Source organism: Corella eumyota, chromosome 2, assembly GCF_963082875.1.
Source record: "Corella eumyota chromosome 2, kaCorEumy4.1, whole genome shotgun sequence".
Classification (NCBI taxonomy): domain Eukaryota; kingdom Metazoa; phylum Chordata; class Ascidiacea; order Phlebobranchia; family Corellidae; genus Corella; species Corella eumyota.
In genome coordinates, this window is record NC_137491.1 from 14623989 (window position 1) to 14651936 (window position 27948).

At 28.8% G+C, this 27948-nt stretch overlaps 4 protein-coding genes across 4 annotated transcripts; 2 read left to right on the forward strand and 2 right to left on the reverse strand.

Annotated features, from left to right (window-relative positions):
* The first annotated feature begins 970 nt into the window (after positions 1-970).
* LOC145743909 (calnexin-like) lies at positions 971-12781 on the forward strand. Its single transcript, XM_082561973.1, has 16 exons — positions 971-1649; positions 1994-2111; positions 2219-2298; positions 4184-4318; positions 6258-6405; positions 6496-6564; positions 7264-7472; positions 7645-7755; positions 8440-8590; positions 9392-9586; positions 9945-10085; positions 10432-10547; positions 11050-11149; positions 11535-11583; positions 11764-11869; positions 12322-12781. Exons 2-16 carry the CDS (start codon positions 2046-2048, stop codon positions 12359-12361), a joined length of 1716 nt encoding a protein of 571 aa, XP_082418099.1. The 5' UTR covers positions 971-1649; positions 1994-2045; the 3' UTR covers positions 12362-12781.
* Positions 12782-13337: 556 nt separating this feature from the next.
* Positions 13338-15893, reverse strand: LOC145743044 (uncharacterized). The gene is made up of 5 exons (XM_082560916.1): positions 15551-15893; positions 14683-14825; positions 14137-14267; positions 13958-14024; positions 13338-13848 (listed from the first exon to the last, which is right to left on the reverse strand). The coding sequence occupies exons 1-5, from the start codon at positions 15622-15624 to the stop codon at positions 13718-13720; spliced, it is 546 nt and encodes a 181-aa protein (XP_082417042.1). The 5' UTR covers positions 15625-15893; the 3' UTR covers positions 13338-13717.
* Positions 15894-16539: 646 nt separating this feature from the next.
* LOC145741392 (stomatin-like protein 2, mitochondrial) lies at positions 16540-20531 on the forward strand. The gene is made up of 9 exons (XM_082558976.1): positions 16540-16901; positions 16990-17089; positions 17568-17699; positions 17946-18076; positions 18265-18346; positions 18434-18532; positions 18608-18687; positions 18873-19001; positions 20093-20531. Exons 1-9 carry the CDS (start codon positions 16653-16655, stop codon positions 20222-20224), a joined length of 1134 nt encoding a protein of 377 aa, XP_082415102.1. The 5' UTR covers positions 16540-16652; the 3' UTR covers positions 20225-20531.
* Positions 20532-21976: 1445 nt separating this feature from the next.
* LOC145743067 (myosin light chain kinase, smooth muscle-like) lies at positions 21977-27826 on the reverse strand. The gene is made up of 8 exons (XM_082560945.1): positions 27692-27826; positions 26529-26625; positions 25400-25603; positions 24397-24538; positions 23973-24175; positions 23201-23353; positions 22519-22651; positions 21977-22254 (listed from the first exon to the last, which is right to left on the reverse strand). The coding sequence occupies exons 1-8, from the start codon at positions 27702-27704 to the stop codon at positions 22180-22182; spliced, it is 1020 nt and encodes a 339-aa protein (XP_082417071.1). The 5' UTR covers positions 27705-27826; the 3' UTR covers positions 21977-22179.
* Positions 27827-27948: the final 122 nt, after the last annotated feature.

A 27948-nucleotide genomic window follows, 5' to 3' on the forward strand; every position in this document is an offset into this window, starting at 1 on the left:
GATATCTATTGTTCATAGAGAAAAAGTGAATTTATAAAGAGCTAGGTGTGGAAACAATTGTGCCTAGGCTACTGGAAAACATATTTAAAAGTGAAAAGTTGGTTGTCAGTCGATATGTTTTCATATTACAAAATAACCAAAAACCAACAATAAGATATTTTTTTGATATATATGGTTTAGTTTATGTAATTAATTTCCAAAAGGCCTTGCGCATGGCTTGACAAAGTTGACCGAAACAGTAACTTTGTGGGAAGGTACGTAACACAATACAAAAACTTATTTAACGTTATTCAGTTGAAATGTTAATTATTTGCTTTTACATAATAAAAAAAAAATTTAATTTAATAATAAGGAAAATAGACAACAAAATATATATTTTTTGAAACAGGTAAAGAATACAATACACTTTTGAAAAAAGTAAAACATACAATATACTCAAAATAAAAAAAAACTATGCGTTAACAGTCGTAGAAGAATGTTTTTTCATTTGTGAAAAAAATCACCCAAACTTTCGTATAAACTTGTTTTCTAAATTTGAGTTTTTTAAAAATTGTCAATTCGGTAAAATGGTTTTCGGTAAAATGGGCGACGGCAACAAAGTCTGGAATAATCTAATGTTACGCATGATCAGTCAGTAATTAGCCATTCATAGTGAACCACGCTGAATTGAAAAACTGGTAAAAACTGACACAGCTAAAGTATGTTAATCTGTTAATATAGGCTAACCGGAAAACGCGTTATTCTAAATTTTATTTTAAGTAAAATTTGTTATCGTTTTACAAAATGGTCAGTTAGTAGTCAGTCAGCAGGTCAGTACAGCAAGTATGTCGTTTTGTTATTTAGGCGTTTTACAGCGCTTAAAAAAAGCTGGGCCGATTTCGATTTGACAGTTTGGTGATTTTGGCAGTTTGTTGATAAGAACAATCCTAAAATGCAGGGTAGTGCGGGACCGAAAATAAATGTTAACAAAAATTCGCGGAATAAGGGACGGAAGGCATTTCTGTGCTTTACTGCAGGATTAACAGATTAATGCAAAATTTACCTAAATGGCTGATGGATGATGCGAATAGACTTTAAAAGCCAAGGGATGATGCGAAATCGACTATAAAGCCAAGGGAAGATTAATAAAGGGTATAATAATTCTGCCCTTTTTCACATTAAGCAATTTTTGTTAACATTTACATTTAGCTGTTTAGTCTTCGTATTTTTCGCACCCCGCAACCTCAACTTCCCGTATTTTAGTACTACTCGCGTGTACATACCGAATGCCTTGTCTGCTTTATTGCTTGCGTATTTTTTTTATTAATGTGTATATCAGACAAATTGTAAATAAAATTTACTTATTGCACTATGGGGAATTTGACATTATGTCAGTAAAATAAGATTCAAAATTTTTTGGATTCCTAAACTTGCAATTTAATATTTACTACAAAGTATTATAAACAGATGAAGTGTATTATAAAATTCGATCTGCTAAATTTTAATAATCACTTTTAATTACAGTTAACCTTATTTGAATACAATCGTTATTTACAAAATCGAACAAGTATAATATAATAATCAATATAAAAACCATTCGAACATCTTATCTTATGCAAGAACTTATATATATAACTCATACAAGATATAGCCGTTAAACTAAAGTTGTGGTAAGTGTAGCGAAATAATGATGATATAATACGAAAAAGTACATTACAAAATATAAGTTAATGAATTTAATTGTATTAAATTGTGCTTACAAAAATGGTGGTAATCATCGTTTATTGGTATTCCCTAGTATGCTCGAACTTTTTTTGAATTTCCTTCGCACCAGAAAATAAAATCAACAACAAGTTATTTAAATTTATATTATATATATATATTAATATCCATATATGCCACATTTTAAAAGTTTGTGTTTAAAATTAAATTTATTTATATAAAGATCTTTTATATTTAATGTGTATATACATATATAAAGAGTCTATAAATAATTATGTTTTACATTTTTTAGGTTTATTTTAGACTTATTAAACATTTAATTAGTGGTCTGTCTCTAGAGAAATATGAAAAGTTATTTTATTCTACTATTTTTATTTATCACATGTTATTGTCAGGAAGAAGTTGCTAAGGTAAATTCTGCTTGTTTTTTTTTTGTTTAAATTGTTTTTATAAATATAATCAAACAAAAAACTTTATCCCTTAAATTTACATAAAATTATTTTTAAATGTGTTTTAGGGACCAGCATATTCTACACCTTTACCTAAAGGGGATGTTTATTTAGCTGAGCCTTTTGACTCTGATGATGCAATAGAGAGGTTAGTAAAACTATAGTCTTAGTATTCATTTTTTCTTAGTATCAATTTTGTCTATTTTCCCTGAGTTAGTCAAATCAATAGACATTAAATACCAAAGACAAAATAGAAAGCTTACAAGGTTGTTAGCAGGAGTTAAAATTATAAAAATTGGGATAAAACAGCTATTTATATATTTTTTTTTTGCTTAAGAAGGTATATATTAGGGATGGGCTGAAATCCAAATTACTCGGATTCGACGAGTCCGAGTACTTTGTCGCGATACTCGGCCGAGTCCGAGTACTCGGTTATGACGTCATTTAAACGTATATAACTGGTTACGAGAATCTTTCCCGCATAATTTTAAAATTGCAAAATTTGCCAAAAAACATGTATTTATAGATTATAAAGTGTTTAACGTTGACAAAACTACTTATCGCTGATAGCAATATCATTTTAAGTCCAAACAAAAATGAAAAAATCTTAAATTCCTTATGCGTAAAATTTTACTGAGTAAAAAGTGTATTTGTTGCGCAATCGTTGCTTAAATAAGGTGATATAATTGAGAGTAGATCGTAATTTATTAGAAAAAGGCAAACCTCGTATTTTTTATGTTTAGTAAATCGTATACGATCTTAAATAACAAATTATTACTCGGCGTCCGAGTACTAAAAAATGCTCGACGAGCACGAGTATTAAAATATTCCTAATACTCGGGCCGAGTACTCGGACTCGGATTCGATTGGCCCATCCCTAGTATATATTAAAAATAAAATTGGTATTTCAATTAGGGATAGGCCTATCGAGTCCTAATACTCGGCCCGAGTATTAAAATACTTGTGTTTGTTGAGCATTTTTTAGTACTCGGACGTCGAGTAATAATTTGTCATTCAAGATCGTATACGATTTACTAAACATAAAAAATCATGAGGTTTACCTTTTTCTAATAATTTATAATCTACTTTCAATTATATCACGTTATTTAAGCAACGATTGCGCAACAAATACACTTTTTACTTAGTAAAATTTTACGCATAATAAATTTGAGACTTTTACATTTTCGTTTGGACTTAAATTGATATTGCTATCAGCGGTAAGTAGTTTTGCCAACGTTAAACACTTGATTCTCGTAACCAGTTATATACGTTTAAATGACGTCATAACCGAGTACTCGGACTCGGTCGAGTATCGCGACAAAATACTCGGCTGAGTATCGCGACAAAATACTCGGCTGAGTATCGTGACAAAATACTCGGCCGAGTATCGTGACAAAATACTCGGCCGAGTATCGCGACAAAATACTCGGGCTCGTCGAAACCGAGTAATTTGAATTTCAGCCCATCCCTAATTTCAAATAAGCATATTTATTTTGAAAGTAGATTGCATCCTTAAAAATACCAAGGTAGAATGTAAAACCTTCTTGATTACATTGGGGATTGAACAAATTCGTGTTGGGATTTGGATTCAGATTCATGTTTTTATAGATTTGGGATAAGGCATATTTTTATGCTTGATCTCGTGCTAACTTTAAAAATATTTGTGCATAACTTTTTAAAATGACCAGTGATAACACCTTGTCAGTTAAAGTGAAGTTTAAACATTGCACAGTTTAATGTTTTGCACTGATAGGTACATCAAGCAATCATCAACTAAAGAACTTATGCTTGTCCCGAATAACAGCATTAATTTAGACAGTACATAGTCTGTAGGCTATTTTGCGGACTAAACAAATACAAAATACACTGTATAACTATGTTTTAATGGTTTAAAAAACTTAAAAACAGTTCAAGCTGATCGAATTCGGACAAATTGGATGTAATAAATCTAAAAATGTGGATTTGCCTTATTTCTATTTGTTCTAGTTAACATATTGTTTGTGCACAAAGCTAATTATACTTAATCATTTTAGTTGGATACATTCAAAAGCAACGAAGGAAGGTGTTGATTCTGAGATAGCAAAATATGATGGAAAATGGAACATAAAAGCTTTGGCAGAAAACTCACTCGATGGTGATACTGGTCTTGTTTTGGAAGAAAAGGCCAGGTAATATTTTTTATAGACTTTGGCGGTTTTTGAAGGTATTGAAAAATTTTGTTACATATATTCAAATTTAAACTTCTTGGCAGGAGTTAAGATCATTAATAACACCTTACTTAAGGTTTCAACAACATAAAGGCAGTGGAAATCGAACTATATTCCCATGTTGTGAAGCCCATTGTTCCTACCACTACACCTTACAACCGACAAAATTTAATTTACATGCATGTCCATTAGGCTAAGTTAGCAATTTGTACCCTAATTCTATAATTGTTAATTTATTCTTTTATGGAAAGAGTTTTGAAGTCAAAAATTAACTTGTCTTAAAACTTCACTTCAAAAGTTGAAAATGAAAGCAAAAAAAGTTTACAACTTAAGAAAAGAAATTAAATTTATATATAGTCAATGGAGGTAATTATTGGACAGTTAAAATTTGGAGGTAATTAGTGGACACCATTTTAAAATTTTTAAGGGTTTCTTCTTTTTAGCTATAATTTGCCTTAACATTGTCTATATCATGAGGTTTAAATAAATGTCTTTTTTTAAATCTAAATTGCCTAAAAAAAATATGCGCTTTTAAAATTTCCAAAAAAATTATTGATTTTTTCGAAAATAAAGGCAAAGAGTAAGTGGTTAAAATTGACATAATTTTTAAATTACTAAATTTTCAGATTGGCAACACTAACTAAAAATACACTGATCTTTCTATAAGGCCCTAATTTAAACCTTTATCTTTATCACAGTCTATACAAAATGCGCCCAAGCCCGAAAAAAGAACTTGTAGTCAATTTAGTCACAGTTATTATAAAAACATTTTAATTTCTTTTTTGCAATAAAGTGTATTCATAATTTAAAGTAGAAATAAATTTAAAATAAAAATGCCAAGAAAATACATACCCCCCTCAAAAGGCTTAGAAAATGGTAAAATGCAGAAAATATTAAAAGAATACAAAGCTGTAGGCACAAGTGTTTGAAACTTACCCAAAGAATATAACATACCAAAACCAACAGTTCAATATTATCTTAGTAATGAAGGTACAGATCCTAGGTGTAAAGCCTGTATTTAACACCATTGATTGCAAACAATTAAAAGAGTGTATATAAGATTGTGCGTCCGCTAAATTTACTTTAAATTTAAAGGATATTAGAAGTTTAGTTTGCAAGTATATAGCCTACAATGAAATAAAAGACGCCAAAAAAAGACTAAGCTCTATGTAGACAATTCTTTAAAAAAGGAAAATCTTTGCTAGGATAAAGTAACTAAGCAGTTTCTTAAAGATTCTGATGGTCCTTTAAAAAGTTTGCGTCTAGACTGCCTGAAGCCTAAAATTATCCAAAAGATCCCCTTTATCGCAAAAATGATTTCAAATGTGGCAATTGTTAACACTGTCCGATAGTAACCCCCAGGGTGTTCAGTAATCACCCCATTTGTGTAGGTAATTATTAGACATTTTTAATCTAGATATTTAGGCAAACATGTGTAGATAGAGATTTAAATAGTATTTCTTTTTAATAATGAATGATAACACTATCTTAGGAACAAAAATATTTGATTTAAAGTTTAAAATAAAAAAATTATTGCCAAGTTTGTCAAAATCGTCCAATAATTACCTCCATTGACTATACATTATTTTAAGTTAGTGTTATTATAAATTTAAGATCATGCTTTTTAATTCCTAGAGCAGTTGGGTACATTATAATACAAATGCTATTTTTAATATTTTTATATGAAAAGTCTCTGTTAAATGGCCTTAAACTTTCATTTTACAAACTAACTATCTTTTTAATTTTTAACTTTCAATTTCTTTTTAAAAGTCTTACTGTAGGGCTATTCTGTAAAATAATGCTTCACAGAATGCACAATTTGTTTTTATTTAAATATTTCTTACAACTGTTTAAGATTTTAAATATATTTATAGAAAACTATAAACTTTGTGTGTTTTAGGCACCATGCAATATCAGCTCCACTGGACCGTCCTTACAAATTTGATGGAAAAACATTTGTATTACAATATGAAGTTAATTTTCAGACTGGAATAGAATGTGGTGGTGCTTACATCAAGTTATTATCTCAAACTGATGATTTAAAATTGGTGATTATATTTTAATTATAAATGCATTGGCAATAAATTGGTTTCAACCAGTTTTAAATATTTTTTTATTTAATATTTTTTAATTTTTAGAAATTATTTCATGACAAAACCCCTTACACAATAATGTTTGGACCTGATAAATGTGGCGAAGATTATAAGGTAAATTAAAAAAATATAAAATTTAGTGAAAGGTTTATTGTTTATCAAATGATGTTCAATTTAAAGCTATGAAAAAAACAAAAAAAAAACTGTTGTGGTGGGTGAATTATTTTGGGCGAATGTTGTTAAGAGTTGCAACCATATCATGTGAATTAAAAATTCCAAACCATAGAGTGAGCTATTGACTGGTATTTAGTATTTACTAATGCTAATGAATGGCATAAACCCAAAATTTAGTTGAACTGAATCTGTTTTTAAAAGATTTATCATATTTAATTGAATGTGATTTCTTCCCATTTTAAAACTTTAAATTGAAACATTTTGTGACCTTTAGTGTGCTAGTTTTTTGTCAATCTAAGTAAAAACTCATAATTTAACAAATGTAAAATACAGTTCATAGCGTTTATAACTTTTTTAAATGCATGTAGTACTGTTGTAAAGACTTTTTAAAATGACTTTTGGCTATTACTTTAAGTTGAACCTAAATCTGCTTAAATGTTGTAGGTAAAAATGTACCCTTTGTTAAATGGGTACCAAAGACTTGTTTTTTTGTCATAATTCCTAATATATTACAGGGTACAATTTATAAATAAATTCAACAGTTTGCTATATATCATAAAAAGAAAAAACTATCCAAACTACAAAATATTAACAATTTCATTTAGTTATAAACTTATACAACAACAAAATTCTGTTTAGGTTCACTTTATTTTCCGCCATAAAAACCCAATTACTGGAGAATTTGAAGAAAAACATGCAAAGAAAATAGATAATTCGATTGATATCAAAAAATATTTTTCCGACAAGTCAACACACCTATACACTTTGGTTGTAGAGCCCGATAATTCTTTTAAAATTTTTATAGATCAAATTTTAGTCAATTCTGGAAGTTTACTAACTGATTTTAGGTAAACAATGTTTTAATATTTGAAAATTAGTAATTTTAAAATTTATCTGCTAAATTAAACATAATTAACTTTAATTAATATTTCTATTCCTTTTGCAACACAATTATTTTTTAAAACATTGCTGTAAAACACTTTTTATTTTAACTTCTGAAAATAATTTTTGCATTTTTAGTCCACCAGTTAACCCTGATAAAGAAATAGTTGATGTTAAGGATAAGAAACCTGAGGATTGGGATGAAAGAGAAACAATTGCAGATCCTGATGCATCTAAACCGGATGATTGGTAAGTTTAATGATTATATACAATTTATTTTTTCTGAACTGTTACTAAACGAACATTTAAAATAAATTAACTAATTCAGTTATTTTTTAAAGATTACTCTTAATAGCCATATGAGATCCTATTCCCCTTGTAAAAAAAAAAAATAAATTTAAGTTTATTTTAATTTGTATATAGAACTAAATAAAACAAATCAGAATATTTTTTTTTGATTTTTATCAGATTTAGTAGTAACTTTAATATGAGTTAATAAACCTACAAAAAAAAAGTAATGTGATGTCTATTGTATTTTTTAAAATTAGTAACAAAAAATGTTTAAAAACATCAAAAATATTTTTATTTTTACTCTTAGACTATAATTGCGAAATGTTTTTTTTTCCTCGATAGATATATACTAGATCGATAGATATATACTAGATCGATAGATATATACTAGATCGATAGATATATACTAGATCGATAGATATATACTAGATCTAAAAAATCTCAGGATAAGAAATGTTGCCAAGAAAACGGCATATTCTGGTGCCACGTTATAAGTTGTCCAAAACTACCTTTTATTGGGAAACAAATATCGGTTGTCTGGTGCTTTATAATTGTACTTCTGTTGGTTAAAGTCTAACGTGATCTTTTGTCTTAGCAATTATTAAATTTAAGACTATTTTTTATTTTTTATTTAAATTTTAGGGATGAAAGTGCCCCTGCCAAGATTGTTGATTCAGATGCCGAAATGCCAGATGGATGGTTAGAGGAGGAAGATTTGTATGTTGATGATGAAGATGCAGTTAAGCCGGAGGATTGGGATGAAGATATGGATGGAGAGTGGGAAGCTCCAAAGGTAATTTTTAATATTTTTTTGTTTTAATTTAAAATAAACTGCTTTTTGTGGTGCACGAGAGAATTATTACAAAAAATATTAGTTACAATCAAATTACGATAAATAAAAACAGCTTGTAGAGCGGCAATCAACCAGTATTTTAAATAATATGTGAACTGATTCTGGATATAACCTGAGAAATGAACTTTTTTCACCTCAAATTAATAAAATAAATAGGCTTTTAGCACTAATTGTTATAAAAAATTTAACTTAGAAACTTTGTTGTTTTTGAGACTTATTGTTGGAAAATTTTATAAATATTTAAATTTTTACAATGTTGCAATCAATTTATTAATAAGTGTTTCAATAAATAATCAAAATAGTTTTTGTCATAGTAGTAGGAGATTATGATGTAACATTTAGAATACATGACTTAAACCTATATGTTGTTATAACTGAAGCTTATCTTGAAACCTCTGTAATTTAAAATTACAAGCATAGTTATGTTTAGTCAGTTAATAAAATAGGCAAAACGATTTTTTTGACCTATGCGTTGATTGTAAAACTGTTTGATTCAACTTCTTTTAAAAAAACTATAAAAAAAAACTACACAAAAAAACTTAACAGGAATCAAGACATTGCAATAATTTATGAAAGAAACAGAAATATTTATGAAATATTTTTATATAGAAGCAAAATATATTTTTATGAAATATTTTATATATATGTGAATAAATGCAAAAACAATAATAAAAATGTTGTCATCTTTTCTGGATTAATGAGCCTTTTACAATTATATTGGCTAAACCATTAAATTTTTAGGTTGACAATCCTGCTTGCAAATCAGCACCAGGTTGTGGCCCATGGGAACCTCCATTAATTTCCAACCCTTTTTATAAAGGAAAATGGTCAGCACCTCAAATTCCCAATCCTGCTTATAAAGGAATTTGGAAGCCAAGAATGATCCCAAATCCTGGTTACTTTGAGGATAATGAACCTTATAAGATGACAACAATTGTAACTCAAATTTAAACTTCCCTTATTTTTTAAATTTTTATTTACACATAAAGACTAATTTTTTTTTTTAAATATATAAATTTATTCTCGATGTAGAAAGGTTAAATGTGCGACCTAAACATAGAGTAACATCAGTTACTCTGACCCAGTCTTAAGTTGCGTGTCGCAGTTTGGGATATTACATAGATTATAAATTTATAGCGCCTTCCTCAAGGGCGCTACAGCATGAGAGCAGTGTGGATTGAACCCACAACCCCATGGCGGTGTAGCAATTACTGTTAAGTTATGTAAAAAAATCAAATATGTTACCTTTTAAAACCTTAAACAAGGTATTAATATTTAATTACCAATTTTTCAGGGAGCTGTTGGTTTTGAGCTTTGGTCGATGAACGAAAATATTTATTTCGACAATATTTTAATTTCCGATGAAAAGGAAATAGCTGACGATTTTGCTGAAAAAAGTTGGAAACTGAAACAAGTTGTAAAGTCTAGCAATGAGGTAAACAAAAATTTAAAAAAATGTAATAAAAGTTCTTAGAAATTTCATGTTAAAAAAACAATATAAAATTTACCTATCTTACCGAAAACCATTTACCAGAATAGGCATTTTACCGAAAACAAAAATTTTGAAAAATACCTAACTAAAGTTAAGGGCAAGCTTTTAGAAATTATAGGAAATTACCCAGAGAAGGGTAAGGGAATGTACAAGTCATTGCTTTATTGATGCTAAAATCCAGTTTTCGGGCAGATGGTTTTCTGTGATATGACAGTATTTTAATTTATTGCTTTTAAACATTATATGCAGTGTAAATTGAACAATTTTTTAATAAATTATTTGTTTTTAGCCTAGTATGGTGGCAAGTTTGTTGACAGCAACTGAAGAAAAGCCGTGGTTATGGATCATATACATTATGGTTGTAGCCCTGCCTCTTGTTTTGATCTTGGTGTTTTGCTGCAAAAAGTAAGTCCAACCTTTTCTTTAACATTTAACTAAAACAGTACTTTTTTTGATCAAGTCTTATTCAGTCTTTGGTTATTTTTAAAGTGGGAAGGCAAACATTATGGTCTAAATAAAAAATAACATTTCTCATTAATTAATTAATAATTAATCTGCCAATTGGTATTGGATTCGGCAGTGTTCATCTCTTTTTTAATGGCGCTAAAACATAAAAGTATTATAAAAAACCCAATAACCTAATGTTGTAAAAGTTCGTGTTTTTACCACTACTCCATGCTGCCTGCTAACCTTGTAAGCTTAAACTGTATTTTTGATGGGTCATTGCTTTTTAAATTAATTCCTTAAAAGATTAAATTAACAAATAAAAATGTTTTTGTAAAATTACCCCCAATCTCAGGACTAAATAGTTTTTTTTTGAAACTACCAAATTTTGCCAAACAATTCATTTTAGCCTAAATTAAATTATTTATTGAAATATATTGTTAATCTGTTAAAAAAAAAACAGAAAGAAGACCGATGACCCCAAAAAAACTGACGAACCTACTCCAGATGATCCACATGATTCTAACTCTGATGATAAAGAAGAGGAGGAGGAGGAGAAGGAGGTATACAAAATATTTTTTGTTTCTGATTTTTACACTACAAATTTAAATTTATTGGGTTAATGTAAAATGGTCGAAACCATTATACTAAAAACGCCATTTCTCTGACAATAACATTTTTTTTAACGCCTGTAATGTCCTTCAATTTATTAAAACATGTTGATTTTGAAATTTAATTTTTTAAGTAAATTTAGTGAGTTTAGTAATACGAGCTAATACTGTTATTTTAGTTTTACAGCAGCTCTTATATAAATATTCTATTGCGCCTACAATTAAATGTAAACTAAATAAATTTAAATTAAGTATTGTTTTAAATTGAATGTGTTATTACACCAAAAAATAATTTAAATACTAATTTAATGCATTTTTACCAATACAAATATTGTAGGAGGAAGAAAATGAAAAAATAGATGAAGAAACAAATGATGTTGATCAAGGTAAAATCTCCAAATCTTAAAATTTTTTGTAAATATTCGCATTACATATAAAATATACAGAATCAAATAAATCATTTTAAATAAAATAGTAGTAGATTAACTTTTGATACCTAAAATTACTCTAGTTTGGTGATAGCTTGATGGCAGGGTATTAACTTTTGAATATTTATTTACTTACAGAAGTTGATGGTGAAGAAAACATGGTTAAAATTACCAAAGCTGATCTTGAAAAAGAAAGTGACGATGTTGTTGAAACTTCTGATAATGACATTGCCCAAACTACAAGGTAGAACATTTGTTTTTACTTTATTACTTGTAACTTCTTAAGCCATAATTAGAACTATATTTTTATTATATTCATTTATCCTCGATGTAAAAGAGTCGACTTCACTACCCTAACACAGGGTAACATCAGTTACCCGACCCAGCCTCAAGTTGCCTTCAGCATTATAAATTATAATTTTTGGATAATTATAAGCTGCTGATTAAATGTTGGCTCAGCAGGAGTTTCCACCGTTTATACTGCCTTACCAAAGGGCGTTACAACATTGTTAGAGCATTGGGATTAAACTCAGGACCTCATGTAGTGACTAGTGATTACAACGGTTCTGACCGCTACACCAAGCTGCCAGTGTAACATATCAGTTTAGATTGCAGGCTTATTACACCAACTAGAAAAAAACAGCCTGTAGGGAAGGCAAATGACTAGTTATATTTAAATTTGCACTTTTTTTTAAGAAAATCGCCAAGAAAAAGGAAACCGAGGGTCCAAGACTAAACGAACCCATACATAAAGTTTTTTCTTTGTAATTTTACACAGTTTTTTAACTAAATGACATTATAACTTCAAAAATTATCTAGTATCATTGTTTAGTAGAAAATGATTCAGTATCTAATTATTCTGTTTCAAAATTCTTTCAAATCTGTCACTAATTGTGTGCTATGCAACCAGTAATAATTTTTAAATTTTGATTTTGGATTAAGGTAACAGGTTGATTTTGGATTAAGGTAACATTGTTTGTTTGGGTAGTTTTGTATTAAATTTAGAGGTCATTGTCGTCCTTAATATGTGTTGTAAACTTTTTATCATAAAAATGTTTTTACTTAAAAATGCATGTCAGTAATTTTTCATATTTGGGTAAAAACAAAAAAATAGGCAACCTAGATTTATTTAATAAACAAATAAAGTTTAGTTTGATTTTGTTGTGTTATTGCTAGAAATTTTACTTTATTTTAGATAGTAACATCACAGTTTGTTATAAATAAATAATGGCTTCAGCTTGGCTAAAATTTGATACAAAAGCAAGTATATATAATATTATAACTTATAATAACCAAAGGAATACAAAAAAGATCTCTTTTAATCATAAAAATAAAACTTTAAAAATAACTTAACGTAACTCTGACACTAATTTACTACTTAAAAACCTATAACACAAGTTCAGACGAAACAATCATTTATTATTTTTTAATTTTATATAAAGGTAGGGTTGGGGTATAGGTATATCTATTTAGGGTATGTATAGTGTTTGATGCTGTTTACAGACTTAACTAGCAGACACGATCGCACATTGTATCTTTACAATGGTCCTTCTAAATTCTTTCCTACGGTATACAGACCTCCTAAATTCTCTCCTACGGTAAACGGAACGATGTTTTGTTTAGAGCTGGACAACATACGTGATCCGAAAAAACACTAAACAATTTGTTAATTAATTTCAAATTTATTAAAAACTAAACAAAAATATTACACAATTGAATGGCCATAACAACTAAAAAACAGTGAATAAATGATTAAAATATATTTAAAATTTAGTTTCATTGCCAGCTGTTTTATTACTTTTTAACTACACAAATGTATTTATATATCATTGCATCTACATACTGATTATAAAATTACATTTTTCGTGAGCATCTGTGAAAATTTGCAAAAATAGAAAAAATATTGGTTTACAAAAATGATGTTTAACAGCTAAAGTATCTTTTTAGAAGTACATTTAATTTTTAAGTGCATTTAAATTTCTTTTTATGAAGAACAGTGTCTACTGATTTACAAAATAAAAAATGTATATTTCTAAATTCTGCTACGCTAATGCACAAATTGCTAACAAAAGGTTTTTCCATTTCTACGAGACTAAATGTGCCAAAAACAAGAGCAACATGACACTGGCTCATAGCAAACTCCACTTCTCATTCTCCAATTTAAAACTGAGTGAGGTTTGACAGCGTTGATCACCCAAAAGGGAAGAGTTAACACAAAGTATCCTAAAGATCAGGTTATGTTCATTTATTGGCTATACTGAAAAACTATATTGCACTAGGTATTTAGGTGTGGTAAAAATATACATTAAATAAATAGACTACACATGAATACCTGTACATATTAGGGTGAGAACAGAACTTGTTAAACACCAATAATATAACTCCAATGTAGAATCCCTCTACAAATTTTAAAACAGGTTTTTAAAAAAAATAAATTCAATTTTTTTAACAAAACAAGTTTAATTTAAAAACTATATTTAAATTAAAACACAAAAGGCTAGACTGTCTTACACATGCAGTAGCCTGGAAAGTGTATAGTAATGTGAAAAATCCAAGTCCGAATGAGGCAACTCCAAACACATGAAAAACTATTTTTAAATATCTTGGTGCAGGGTCCAAAATGGAAAATAAAACTGCAAAGGCTAAAAATACATTTCTAAACTATTTAAATATATTTTTTAATTAATTTTAATGAAAGGCATAGTAACTTATGAATCTTAAGATGAAACTTATTTGCAACATTTTAAAAACATAAATTTCAGAAGTAATATATATATATATACATAGATAAAAAAACACTTTTTATAGATATGCTATGCATAATTTCCTATTTGGCAAAATGTGTGGCTGTTTTAATAAAATTACAAAGCCAATTGTCTGAAAATTTCTTGCATCACATTATAAACAACAACTTTAATTGTTTTAAAATAATTAACCAGAAAAAGATGAAATTTACTTTCATTCATTTATGTTTAAAGTACATTTTATGGCCTAAAAATTAACAAATTTAATTTATCATTAAAAATAGACACCCTACATAGAAATGTAAATAACTACCCGTAGAAAGAAACTGAAAAACAATACTGGCCACCAAAATGTTAAATAAGGGCTGGTCACAAGCTCTGGATGATTTGGGTTGATTGAGAACTATAAATTGTGGAATCAAAAGAGCAACTGATACAAGAAAAACCACAAAGCGACTAAAAATATGTAATTTGAGTTTTACAGTCATTAGCTGAAAGTTTAAATTAAATAATTTAAATTACATGTTAAAACAAATAGAACAAAACCAAATATAATTTGCAACTAAATCTATATATAATGGAGCTTAGTGAACAATATTTATATGTATGTGTAATAAAAAAAAACTACTGCTTGTGGACCTTGTGGTATGCTGGACAACATAAGTTAAGAGTTGCAACCCTATTACAACAATTAAAATGCCGACTAGAGGGTGGGCTTTTGACTAGTATTACTAAAGTATAAAGAAATTTCTAGTACAAAAATGTTGTTAATGTAAACTTACTCTAACTTTCTAATAAGTGGTTTGAATAAGGTATATATTAAAAGGAATGGGGTTTTTAGAATTATAATACATTAATAAAACCAAGTTTTGGATCTCTATTACTTTCGCACGCCCGAATTTAACAAGGCGTTATAACCTAAGTATGGCAATTGTTCAACCAGACATTAAAAATTAGTTGAAATATGTTTCAATGAGTATAACTTAGTCCGCTTTACGAGTCATGTGTTAATGGGTAAACTGAATATGTGAGGGTTAGGGTAAGGGTTTAATTTATGCAACCTCTTTGTTTACTTACATGTGCTTACACACCCTGTTTATGTAGGGCGTGCGAAGCTAATAGAGATCACAAGTTTTTTTTTAGTAGAAGTAAAAATATGACTTTAAAATTTTAATGCTTACAATTTAATTCTGTTATTTTTTGGAAGCCATCTTGTCAAATGGTAAATACAGTGGGGATAAAAATATAACCACATATTACTGTATCAATATCAGACTGATAGCAAGTTAAAAATGTTATTTTTAATAGAGACCCAAATACCTAACAATGAAAATAGAAATAAAGATATTTTGATTCTACAATTTATAAATTCCTGTATTTTTACTAGTTTTTGTTTAAGCAAGAAAGCGGTTGAAATCGAAACCGGGACCTCTTATGGAAACATATTAATAGATTATCATAAGAGATAAAATATAAACCTTTTTAAAAACTGATAAGCTGGTTTTACTGTAACTAATTTTTTTATCTATTTGTAGCCTAAACCAATATTTTTATTTACATGTTGCTGCGCTACCAATTGTTTTTAAAAGGCGGAAAATCGGAATCAAAAAACTGATAAAAAATAAAAAAAAATTTTTATTATAAACTTTTGTAAAAAATCTATATAATAAAAATAAGAATAAAAATTACTTTAAAAAATCTTAAAATGTATTTTTGTAAAAATCATAATTTTTCTGTTTTAAATTTTTTTTTTTTTGGAGGGGGGTGGGAAGGGTTAGTATTTCGTCTTGTTTCTTTTTCCGACAGATACTAATATAACGTGTTTCTTTATTAATTTTAATCATTTTAAATCAAAATTAATAAAGCGAGATTAAAATGTTTTATTAGTGTGTATGGCTTATTACCGAAAATAAAAACCATTTAATAAAATTCACCTTTTTTTAAAATTATATAAAAAATATTTGGCAACTATTACATCAACTTATTATTTTTTTTAAAGAGAGTTAAATTACTGAAGCATGTGACCATGCGCATGGAATACAAATAAAGATACATAAACACTATTAAATGTCGCATAAGTTATAGGGTAAATAAAAGCATATATATCCTAAATAAGTCCCAACGAAAAAAAACTAAGAACTTGCTTTTTGCACACTATTCAGCGAAAAAAAGATTTACTATATAATCTTGTACTATGTTTTAGAAAAAATTTTTTTTTAGACATTTAGACATTAAGCAGTTCAGGCAGTAGTTTGATTAAATTAATGACGTAACAACTTTATAATGTATGGTCCTGCATTACGGTCGTCTAAATATGTACTGGGATGTATTCAAAATACTTTTCAACCAAATCTAACAAGGACTTTTATGACAAATGCTGATCAAACCTTATTTAAAAAAAATCATATATTTTCAATTCAAAAACGGTTGTATTACAAAAAGCTCCCAACAAATTTTGGAATTTTGTTTGTTCCCCAACAAGAAGCATGGATTGTAGAAAGAATGGGAAAATTTTATAAAACTTTAGTTCCGGTAATTGTTTATTTAATTACATATACAAATATATATAATTTTTTTAAATAATAAAAAAATTTTTACTTACAACCGTTTTCTGTCCAAGGGCTTAAACTTTTTAATTCCATTTGTTGACTCCATTAAGTATGTTCAACTGTTAAAAGAACAAGCAATTAAAATTCCAGAACAAAGTGCAGTTACGAAAGGTTAGTCATTAAACATGGTTATTGTATGTTATCTTCTTAAATATATCTATTTATTGTTATTGAATATGAAAAACTTGAATTTTGTAAATATTTTTGTTTTCGTCAAAATAGTGTTAATTTAGTAAAGTTTTATTTGTTTAGGAAAGGCTATACATAATTTTTGGTAAAAACACTTGCTACATCACATAAGATTGTGGGTTTAATCCCCTCTGCTCTTATGTTGTAGCGCCCTTGAGAGAGGCATTATAAACAGTATAAACTCCTGCTGAGCTAATACTAAAACAGCAGCATAAATATTGGGCAATTATAATCTTAAATCCCAAACTGCCAAAGGCAACTCAAGACTGGGTAGGGGTAACTCATGTTACTCTATGTATAGGTTGCGCAATGAACCTTTTCACATCAAGTGTACAGATATATAAAAAAAATTATTTGGATTGTTGTATAAATTCCTAATACATTCTCACAATTTTTTCAGATAATGTAGGTTTGCATATTGATGGAGTGTTGTATGTTCGAGTTGATGATCCTTATAAAACAAGTTATGGAGTTGAAGATCCTGAGTATGCAGTTACACAACTTGCCCAAACAACCATGAGATCGGAAATTGGTTTTTATTTTGTCAAAATTTTTTTAAAAAATCGTTTCTCATAACATTTGTTTAATGATTTAATGTCAATATCTAGACAACTCAGTCTAAAAAAACCAAGCTAACAACATATCTTTCTTGTTTAATTATCTTAATAAAATACATCGTTTAGTATTAATTTTACTTAAAACTATTAGAGGAAAATCCATTTCATTTTTTAACATGAAATTGCGAAATAAAACAAATTTACAGAATAATTTCAAACAGGTAAACTGACCCTGGATGGTATATTTCATGAGCGCGAAGTTTTAAATACAAACATTGTAATTGCAATTAATCATGCTTCTGAAAAAGCTTGGGGTATACGGTGTTTGCGTTATGAAATCAGAGATATACAGGTAACATGAACATGATTATATACTATTTTTTAGAATTAATTTAAAACTATTACAGAAATTTTGATTATTATGATTCCAACTCAAGACACCTAGAGAAGGAAATATATTTGAAATCATGTACCAACTAAGTTCCTTTATTTTCCTTTTTTATTAATCTAACTTTTGTAAATAATGTTTATTTATTTAAGGTTCCTAAGCGAGTACAAGAAGCTATGCAAATGCAAGTTGAGGCGGAAAGAAAAAAAAGAGCTGCCATTCTTGAATCTGAAGGTAAAATCGATTTTTTTTAAATGTGATTTTTTATTTTTAGGTGCAAACTTAAGGTAAGGTAATATCTTATTTTAAATGTTGTTACAGGTAAAAAGGAAGCTGATATTAATGTAGCTGAAGGAAAAAAGCAATCCCAAATTCTTGCGTCTGAATCGGAAAAAATAGAAAAAATCAACCAAGCAGAAGGTTCAAAAAAAATTTTTTTAAATAAATTTTGTTTTGCAGTCAACCCACATAATAATGCAATTTTCAATATATTAGGTGAAGCAAAGGCTATTTTGGCAAAAGCAACTGCAAGGGCTGATGCTATTTCTGTAGTTTCAAGTGCACTAACTCAAGAGGTCATTATTTTTTACCTTTATATTTTATAATTAATGTATTTTTTATAGTAAAACTCGAAAAAAGAATAAGAAAAAATGAAAAAGAATAAACTTGAAAATTAAATATTTTTTGTATAATGTATATAAAATTAATAGTTACTTTAAATAAAAAAAGGCTTCTAATATAAAAATAGTTTTTAATATAGAATGGAGGAAATGCTGCCAGCTTAACCGTAGCTGAACAATATGTTTCTGCGTTTGGTCAGTTAGCCAAAGAGGGAAACACAATTTTACTTCCAAGCAATACTGGCGATGTATCAAACATGGTTGCACAGGTATTTTTGTTAATTTTTTATTTTTTTGTTATTTTTTTTAAATAAAAAAAAATTGTTGAAATAAGTTCTAGAAAGTGTGGCCATGTGGTGTTTTAATGTAATCAAATAGCTTTTTTAAGTCAATTAAATGGACTGGTCATGGCAGCGGACTCAGAGCCGAAAGGTTTCGGGTTCGAGCCGCACCAATGCCATGCTGTTTGCCCTTGAGCCCGGCGTTCACTGATAGCTCAATCACGTCATAACAGCACATCGTTCCCTAATAAAATAAAAAGAAACCTATCACCTTAAGGTGATATAAAAAAAAAGAAAAAAAAACTAGCTCATTGACTTTCACTGCTTTTAACTTCTAGCGCACCTAAGTAAGTCACTATATACTGCTTGTTAATTATCTGACAATAAACTTGATAAAAAAGTTAACTTATTGCCAGGCTTTGGGTATGTTTGGACCATATAGTCGGCCTTTTTACAGAAGGAATAAATTAATACAAAAAATTTTGCAACTTAAAATCTTAGGGCAACTTTTAGCTGCCAAAAAGTTAAAATCAAGATTTAAAATTTTATTTATTTTTCAGCATTATATTTAAAATTAAGTTTAACAAATGCCAGATTTAAAGTTTAGTTTATTGCTAATGTACATATTTTAAATTCAATTTAAAATTCAATATTTAACTTAATAGTAAGAACGCTTGCTACGGCACCATGAGGTCGTGGGTTCAATCCCCACTGCTCTCATGCTGTAGCGCCCTCGAGTAAGGCGCTATAAACGGTATAAATTCCTGCTGAGCCAGCACTTAATCAGCAGTATAAATTTCGGGCAATTATAATCTATAATGTCCCAAACTGCCACAGGCAACTCGAGACTGGGTCGGAGTAACTTATGTTACTCTATGTTCAGATCACGCATTCAACCTTCCCATATCAAGGATAAAATATATATACAATAAATATATATATATATATTTGCATACCCCTTTTTGGTCTGTTTATGATCCTGTGATGTTGGTTTTGTGGTAAAAAGTTTACTAAATATCATTTAACATGTGTAGTTAGCAAAAATTTGCCTCATTATACGATTTATAAATGTTATGTAGGCAATGAGCATATACGGAAAATTGAGCCATCCACCACAACTAAAACTTAATGATGAAAGTGTGAATGTTTCTGAAAATAAAGATAATTCCAATATACCAGTAACCAAAGATAAAGAATTAAATGCTGATTGATGATGATATTGTTCATAATAACCACCACCAATTCTTAATCTTGAAGACAATTTCATTTGTAAAGATGTATTTTATTTTTAACGTGTACGAACATTAAAAGTAAATAAAAAAAAAATATTTTCGGGCTTTCTTTTTTCTGGAGGCGTCTTTAAAAGGACAAAGCTTACTGAATTTTTGATGTGGTAATGTAACCTGTAGTTGTTAATTTACAGTGAACGGCTCAGCTTTTTCGTCTGTCCTGACATTTTTATATCAAAACATGCAGAATGCCACACCAAAAAAAACGAACCAAAAATTATAACTCAAATCTTTATAAATCGTTTGTAATTTAAGTTTAAAAATCACTTTTTCTAAAAAAATTTCGAACGCAAATTTACGTCACTCTAGTTGATTATGACGTAACAATGGTAGAAGAGCTGCTTAAACATATAGTTTTGCGATGTTTTCTTTTGCGCTTCGAAGTTTTATGATGAGTTTCATTTAATTAAAAGTTTATTTTAGTTTAATTTGTATTCTTGTTTGCCAAATCAAACCTAGGAATAATGTTAGAATTGCTTAAAAAACAATCAGACTGTTAAATCTTTACCTAGTAAGCGCAAACGCAATTTTGTTTGGTTATGTAGGCTAACAATATTTTTTTGGTTAAGGCAAACCAAAGTGTTTATTAAATTACAAGTATGACTTTTAAATCGTTTTTTTTGTTATGTAAGTACACCTAACATTTTAATGAATTGTAGGTGGCAGTAACTAAAACTGCCTGACTTCCAGACCCTTGGCTGTTTAATTGGAAATGTAAAATCGCCTAATTTAATTAAAATAAGCATACAATTAGAAACTTATAGCTATTATCCCTATTTATAACAATTTATAATTAATAACGTAATAAGACCCGTAAATATTTTTAAACCTCAACAATTTTACCTAATCTCGCTTTAAAGATAACTTTGAAACGAAGTGTAATTGATTGTGACGTCATAATCTACTAGAGTGACGTCAATTCGCGTTTTTATAGGAACAAAGTTTTAAACTAAGATTGCAGACTAACTACACGGCCAAAATTAATAGAATTTAAAATATAAACTAACAACAACATATACTTTAATTTGAAATTAAGTTGTATGACCCAGAGCAAAACTGTTTAAAGACACAAAAGCCGTTAACTTAATTTATATCTTAATTCACTAGCAAGAATGTATGAAAATATGCTAAGTGCCAATGTCGTATGCACACTTATTAAAACTAATTGCAATAGGATATTTAGAATAAATCATAACTTCAATTAATTTTCATAAAACTCGATGTGTTAATATGGAGTTATAAGGACAAATTAACGTTTGCTTATAAATATAATATAACAACTTAGCCGTTTTCATTTAGCTTTTTGGGACCTTGGTCGTGTTCTTTTAGTATTTTTATGGCGGATTGTATTTTAAACAATTTGTTTGCCTTATATCGACTGAGTTTAAAATTTGTTTAACTTAAAGGACATTCTTGGCTATAACCTTTAAAAACAAATTAACTTCTGTGAACCTGTTCACATGCTTCACAAAAGTCGTTGGTTTGTTCGCCACTACTCTTATGTCGTAGCGCCCTTGGATAAAGTTTTAAAAGTGGCTAAAATCCATTAGGTTAAGGTCATGTCAATATTTAAAACTCTAAACTGGGGCGAAATAACAAATAAGGGATGTCTACACTTTTGAATTAATTTAATATATAATAACAACAATTTTATAAAACAAAATAATGATAGAATAAAATTCTTTAAAAACCACAAACTAATACAATAGGACTAATGAAGGGCAAAACATGATGAGGACAAATACTTCACACCTAGAATTAAAATCATAAGACCAAAGTAAAAATAATTATAAAATATATGTAATCATCATATTCTTTTATCTCATTTTATAATTAAATTAACGTCTTGACTGCAATTTTAATTTTCTTTTTTCAAATCAGGTTTTTGTGGGTGACTCCTTTTTTAAACCGGCTTGTAATCTTCCCATTGCTCTAACAGCGTTAATTGATCTCTGGAAAAAAATATTTTTAAAATAAAAATTCATACAATGATTACGTTAAAAATATTTCTTTTATATAATTTAAAAAGTTTAAATTTTATTATAGTAGGGTATGCTGCTGTGACATATTTGAGATATACGTAGGTTAAACGTGGGTTTTAGGGCAAAGAAGCTTATTCTATTTGGGGTTTTAAACCAAAAACGTTTCCATGACCGGCATACCACACCACTAGACTTACGAAGTTAAAAAAAATTTAAAATGTATATTTTATTTACAATCCATTTCCGTCTAGCGACAAATTTCTTTAGGTTGACTACAGCTACGCTTAAACTTTTCTTTGGTGTTGAGCAGTCAGGCAAGTCTTTTAACCACGCTAATTTCAAGCAGTCCTCACATCTAGGTCTTTTTCTAAAAAATGTGGTTTTGTTATTTAAATTTTTATTGTTTTGAAGTAGTCTTCAATATCTTTAAATAATTTAAATGATATTACGTTACCAACTTACATAAAAATCAACATTTTAAAAGAAACATTATTTTTTATTGATCAATTATTGTTATAAATGTAATTTAATACCTAAGTGGCATAACAGAATTAACACAATCTTTTTTTTGTATATATCTTTATCCTCGATGTGAGAAAGTCGAATGCGCGACTTAAACATAGAGTAACATCAGTTACTCCAACCCAGTCTCGAGTTGCCTTTAGCAGTTTGGGATATTACAGATTATAATTGACCGATAATTATACTACTGATTAAGTGCCGGCTCAGCAGGAGTTCATACCGTTTATAGCGCCTTACTCAAGGGCGCTACAGCATGAAATCAGTGGGGATTGGACCCACGACCTCATGTGTGGTGTAGCAAGTGTTCTTACCACTACATCACGCTGCTGTTCCACTACACCACGCTGTCGGTCAAATAAAATACATATCCTTAAATTATTCGCAATAATTTTACCTTTCTTGTCGTGCCAATAATTTTATAACGAAGTCTTTTGCTTCATCGCTAACTTCATCAAAACAATCGTCGTCAAAATCGACGTCACAAGCTGTAACGTTGGACAAAGTTTCTTGCTCTGTGTCGCCAGAGAAAGGAGAGAGTCCGGACAACCTTTCAAAAAGAAAAAAAGGGAATTTTAAACACACTGTAAAAATTACAAACTACAGAATTTTTACATTTATTTTTCGATGTGGAAAGGTTGACTTCGCGACCTAAGCACAGAGTAACATCAGTTGCCTCGACCCAGCCCGAATTTCTTTTGGCAGGATTATTATTAATTATATTTTTTTTCATATCCCCTTAAGGGGATAGGTTTTTGATATTTTTATCGGGTATGGGTGTGCAGTAGGGACGTGTTTAAGCTATCTGTAAACGCTGTGCTCAAGGTCGAATATTGTGGCATTGGTGCGGCTCAAACCCGAAACCGTTCGGCTCGTAGTCCGACGCCATGACCGGTTCGCCACACTACCAGTTTTTCATTAATTATGTTTGCCTGGTAATTATAAGGTACTGGTTATAAGTATTGGTTTAGCGGAAGTTAATACCGTTTATAGCGCCTCACTCAAGGGTGCTACAACATGAAAGCAGCAAAAGTAGTATAGACAAGTGTTTTGACCACTACACCAGAATGCCAGTCATATGAAAATGAAAATTTAATGTTTAATACTAAATATTAAAAAACATAATTTGCACATTAATTGCAATTTTTTGAAAAATATATTTTATTTACAAAGTATAAGTTATTATTCCAATGCTCCAAACATCAGTTCCCTTTCCAAGTGGGTCAAAATTGACGACTTCAGGTGCAACAAACTCAGGAGTACCAAACATGATTTTAAGAGGGGTGTTTGGGGTGTAGCGTCGTGCAAACCCAAAGTCGATTATTTTAATTAAGTCAAGTCTGTCCGGCCTTAGACAGAGAATATTTTCAGGCTAAATAAATAAAAACCCAACTTAAAGAAAGTTATACTTTGTTTATTTTTAAATATATATGAATTTCATAAACACAAGTAATTGTAAACATTAGGTTAATTACTTACTTTTTAAAAAGGCATTAAATTAGGCCTTTAACTTAATTGAATTATGTTATTGTGTTCTATCCAATGATATGTTTACTTTCATAATTGGTTCTATCTGTAAATAGTTACGCATACCTTTAAATCCAAGTGGAGTACGTTAACAGAGTGCATATACTGAATCGCTTCACACAGCTGTCGTATATATGTGACAGCTAGGCTCTCAGTTAAGTCGAACGCCTCGTCGCAAATTCGTTCGAATAGCTCGCCTCCAGTAACTCTGTAACATTTAATAAACTTATTTTACTAAGTTTTCGTCACATTACAAAATTTAATTTTTCCCAAAGGTATTCTCTTTATTTTACATATGGCCTAAAAATCATTAACATGGTTATTGTTATAGCTTCTTAACAGTAGTTTTCGCAATCTACCTTTAGAGTAGCGAAGAGCTACTAGCTTTAAGCGATTTTTATTTTGGAATGACGTCATAATTTGTTAGGTTTATTTGGCAAATGCCTAGGCTGATAACGGTCTTATTTTATTTTAATCAGATAACAAACTTTAAATTATTTAATTTTTATAAAGTAATTTAATAAATATTTTGTATTTATTGTATTGAATAAGTTAAACAGGTAATATTAGTTTAATATATCTAATTCTGTATATTGAATCGGTATATGCTTTATTGTTCTTTTTTGCATGCACTAAGGTATTTTAATAATTCAACTGTCAAAAACTTAAAAAAAACGTCATAACTATTAATAAATAAATGAAGTAACAAATATAAATGTCATAAATTTTAAATTTTTTTCTTTGTAATTTTTGTATCAGCTCATTTACCAAAATCCATTTGACCGAAATGACATTTCGCCGAAAACCAAAATTCCAAAAACAACATTCCATTAAATTTAAAGTTATCCTCTTTTTCAGAATATTAAAAAACATTTTCCAGAAATCAGTAAAGCTAGGGAAGATTAATATAAATGTGGGCAAAACCCAAATGTGTAAAAATCGGCGCTTTTGGATATATGGCTTTCGGTCAAATTCATATGATTTTCGATGGCATAGCAGCAAGACTACAAAAGACTACAAAATTAATATCAAAAAAAGATAACAATATATAAACAAAATTAAAACTTACAATTCGAGGACTAAAGTAACGTCGTTTTTTCCAAAAAATGCATCATATAAATGTAATAATTTAGGATGGGACAGTTCGTTCATGATTTGAATTTCAAGTTCAAATTCTTTTCGTTGACTTGGTCTCCTGCAAGCACATTGTTTGGCTGCAAATTGTTTTCCGGTTTCTTTTTCCTCGACCAAGTAAACTTTGCCAAATCTTCCGCTAGAAGAAAAAATAAATTATTTGTATATCAAAAAGACTAACTACATTTAGGTATTAATTTGTTTAGATAGTTAATAAGTATTATTTTAAGTTAAAATGTTGTCTATTCTTTAAAAATGAGGCATAATGTTCTGTGCAGGTAACATGAGAACATTTCATAAAGTAAGTTGAATTAGAATTTTACGATCGAGGCTTTAAACTTTTGGAAAATGACACACAAAGTCGTTGGGTCAACGTTGTATGTTTTTACAGTCATTTTAATTGTATGATTTCATTTAAACGAAATTGTCAAGCGAATTTTAATAAAACAAAATTTATTTAAATGTGTTTTTTTAAAGTAAGGGTTATCATTCAAATCATCCAAATTAATTATTGTTAAAATTTATGCTGCAATATTAATTTTAATATAATTTTACCATAACATTTTATAGCATTATAATTCATAAAAAGCATATTTTTTACAACCATTTTTATTGCCTAGTTATCAAAGAACTTGTAGCCTGTAATTGGGTATCACAGGTAAAATCTGTTCAATGTTTTTTTAATGAGACATACAAGATTCCAAATTTTTAAATCAATATTTACATATCCACCAACGTACACTAACTATTAACTTGTTTAAAAAATACGGCCCACCTAAATATAGTGAGCGCGACAACACATCTCGTAAAAAATGTAGTAGGCTTTGTATGGTGACAATCCTTAGCTTTGTTTAAAATACCTAATGCAATTCATAAAAATCATAAATTGACAAAATTTGCAACATAATTTTGGTTCGGCTACAAAACTTTAAAAGCCAGTATTTTTATTCCGTTTTTTTAAATAAAATTAAACCGTGTTAGAATAACAACTAGATTTCGTTAAGTTGAAATTTATTAAAAACCTAGCATTTAGTATTTTTATATAAAATATAAATAATTTTAACCTTCCTAGATGATCTTTTATTATAAATAAATCTTCCAACATATTTCCAGGATCCACTTTAGGTTCAACTTTTCTATGTGGAAATGACAAAGCTATATCTAAACAAAAACATGAGCATCAACATTTTTAGACAAAGATTAAAACAGTATTTGTTTCGTTTAATGTTTTTGTCTGTTTGTTTTTCGATTTTTTGTCTTATATTTTCTGTTAACTTCGCCTACTTACTATTTATTCGCAACAATATTTGGTAAACTGTTATTTATCGATAGCAAGCGTTGTGGCTTTGCAAATTTATCGCCCTTTTGCGCGATTCATTATCAGAAAAAGGCAACCTTTATCGAAAATTTTGTGAATTTTTACTTGGAAATGCATAAAATTTTCCAGATACCTTATCGATAATACTAATTAAACGTAATTTCCAACATTGAAATCGATATTACTTGTTCTCTCTCTACTAAACTACCACTAACACAACTAACAACATTACCACTATGACCACTATAGCTACTATTTATTTAATAAAGTTGAGCCCTTGTTTGCCAAACTTTATCCATGATCTATTACCCTGCCTCACTCTTAGTATTGGGAGAACAGTAGTGTTAGTGGTAATATGCCTTTCAGTTGTACGGACTTTGTACAAACCTAACCTCAACTATGGTGCAGTATATTTGAAAATGCTTGTACTCCATGTTAAAGCCATTCCTTATTAAAAACTTTTTTGGCTAAGTGCAGTAGAACGTATTTAAAGTGGCTCTTGTCGACATAAACATAAAACAAAGTGAAATTTTATATTAAAATCAGAAATACTTTTCTTAAATTTTGAAGCATGTCAACTTAACCTGTGCTAACTTAAATGGTGTGATAACGACGTCAATTAGAAAAGAGAAATCTTATTGCGTAATTTAAAACTTATTTCATTTTCTACGAAAAAAAATATTTCTATAGCCTTTCACACTGGAAAAAAAAAATTTTGTACTACCTACCTGCTTAAAATATGCTATCTAAAATGTAAATACTTGCGGCATACTGCAAGCAATAAATCTTCTGCGAAAGTTAATATGCCATCACAGCACAACTTGTTAATGTACTCCCATTAATTAGCCATTAGGTTATTGCTTAAGTATACGTTTAATTAAGAATTACATTAAACTTTATAGCACTTACCGTTCGTGGCCATCTTTATAGTTTTATTAAAAATTAAGTTTGCTGGTCGAAAAGTTGTTATAAGTAGTATAGCCTGTTGCAGTATCTGATATTTTCGAATATCTGATGTTTTCCTAATTTGATATTTATATAAAACGTCCTGTAATTATATAAGTACAGGTCAAAAGTATTACAGGTTTAACTATTTTTACACGCGATAAATAACCCACGTGAATTTAATTGCGGAACTTTAATTACAGGTTAAACCGAAAAAAACA

Excerpts from the sequence above, each read along its gene's own strand:
- LOC145743909 (XM_082561973.1), top strand. The coding sequence starts at position 2,046 with ATGAAAAGTTATTTTATTCTACTATTTTTATTTATCACATGTTATTGT. Across the intron at positions 6,406-6,495 it reads AAACTGATGATTTAAAATTG|AAATTATTTCATGACAAAAC; the intron begins GTGATTATATTT and ends TTTAATTTTTAG. Across the intron at positions 9,587-9,944 it reads CTTATAAGATGACAACAATT|GGAGCTGTTGGTTTTGAGCT; the intron begins GTAACTCAAATT and ends CCAATTTTTCAG.
- LOC145743044 (XM_082560916.1), bottom strand. The coding sequence starts at position 15,624 with ATGTGGTTATATTTTTATCCCCACTGTATTTACCATTTGACAAGATGG. Across the intron at positions 14,826-15,550 it reads AAAAATAACAGAATTAAATT|TCGCTTTGTGGTTTTTCTTG; the intron begins GTAAGCATTAAA and ends ACATATTTTTAG. Across the intron at positions 14,268-14,682 it reads TTTTCAGTTTCTTTCTACGG|CCTTTGCAGTTTTATTTTCC; the intron begins GTAGTTATTTAC and ends ATGTATTTTTAG.
- LOC145741392 (XM_082558976.1), top strand. The coding sequence starts at position 16,653 with ATGTATGGTCCTGCATTACGGTCGTCTAAATATGTACTGGGATGTATT. Across the intron at positions 17,700-17,945 it reads AACCATGAGATCGGAAATTG|GTAAACTGACCCTGGATGGT; the intron begins GTTTTTATTTTG and ends AATTTCAAACAG. Across the intron at positions 18,347-18,433 it reads TGCCATTCTTGAATCTGAAG|GTAAAAAGGAAGCTGATATT; the intron begins GTAAAATCGATT and ends ATGTTGTTACAG.
- LOC145743067 (XM_082560945.1), bottom strand. Across the intron at positions 24,539-25,399 it reads GTTACTTTAGTCCTCGAATT|AGTTACTGGAGGCGAGCTAT; the intron begins GTAAGTTTTAAT and ends TAAATGTTACAG. Across the intron at positions 23,354-23,972 it reads GGAATAATAACTTATACTTT|GTTGTCCGGACTCTCTCCTT; the intron begins GTAAATAAAATA and ends TCTTTTTGAAAG.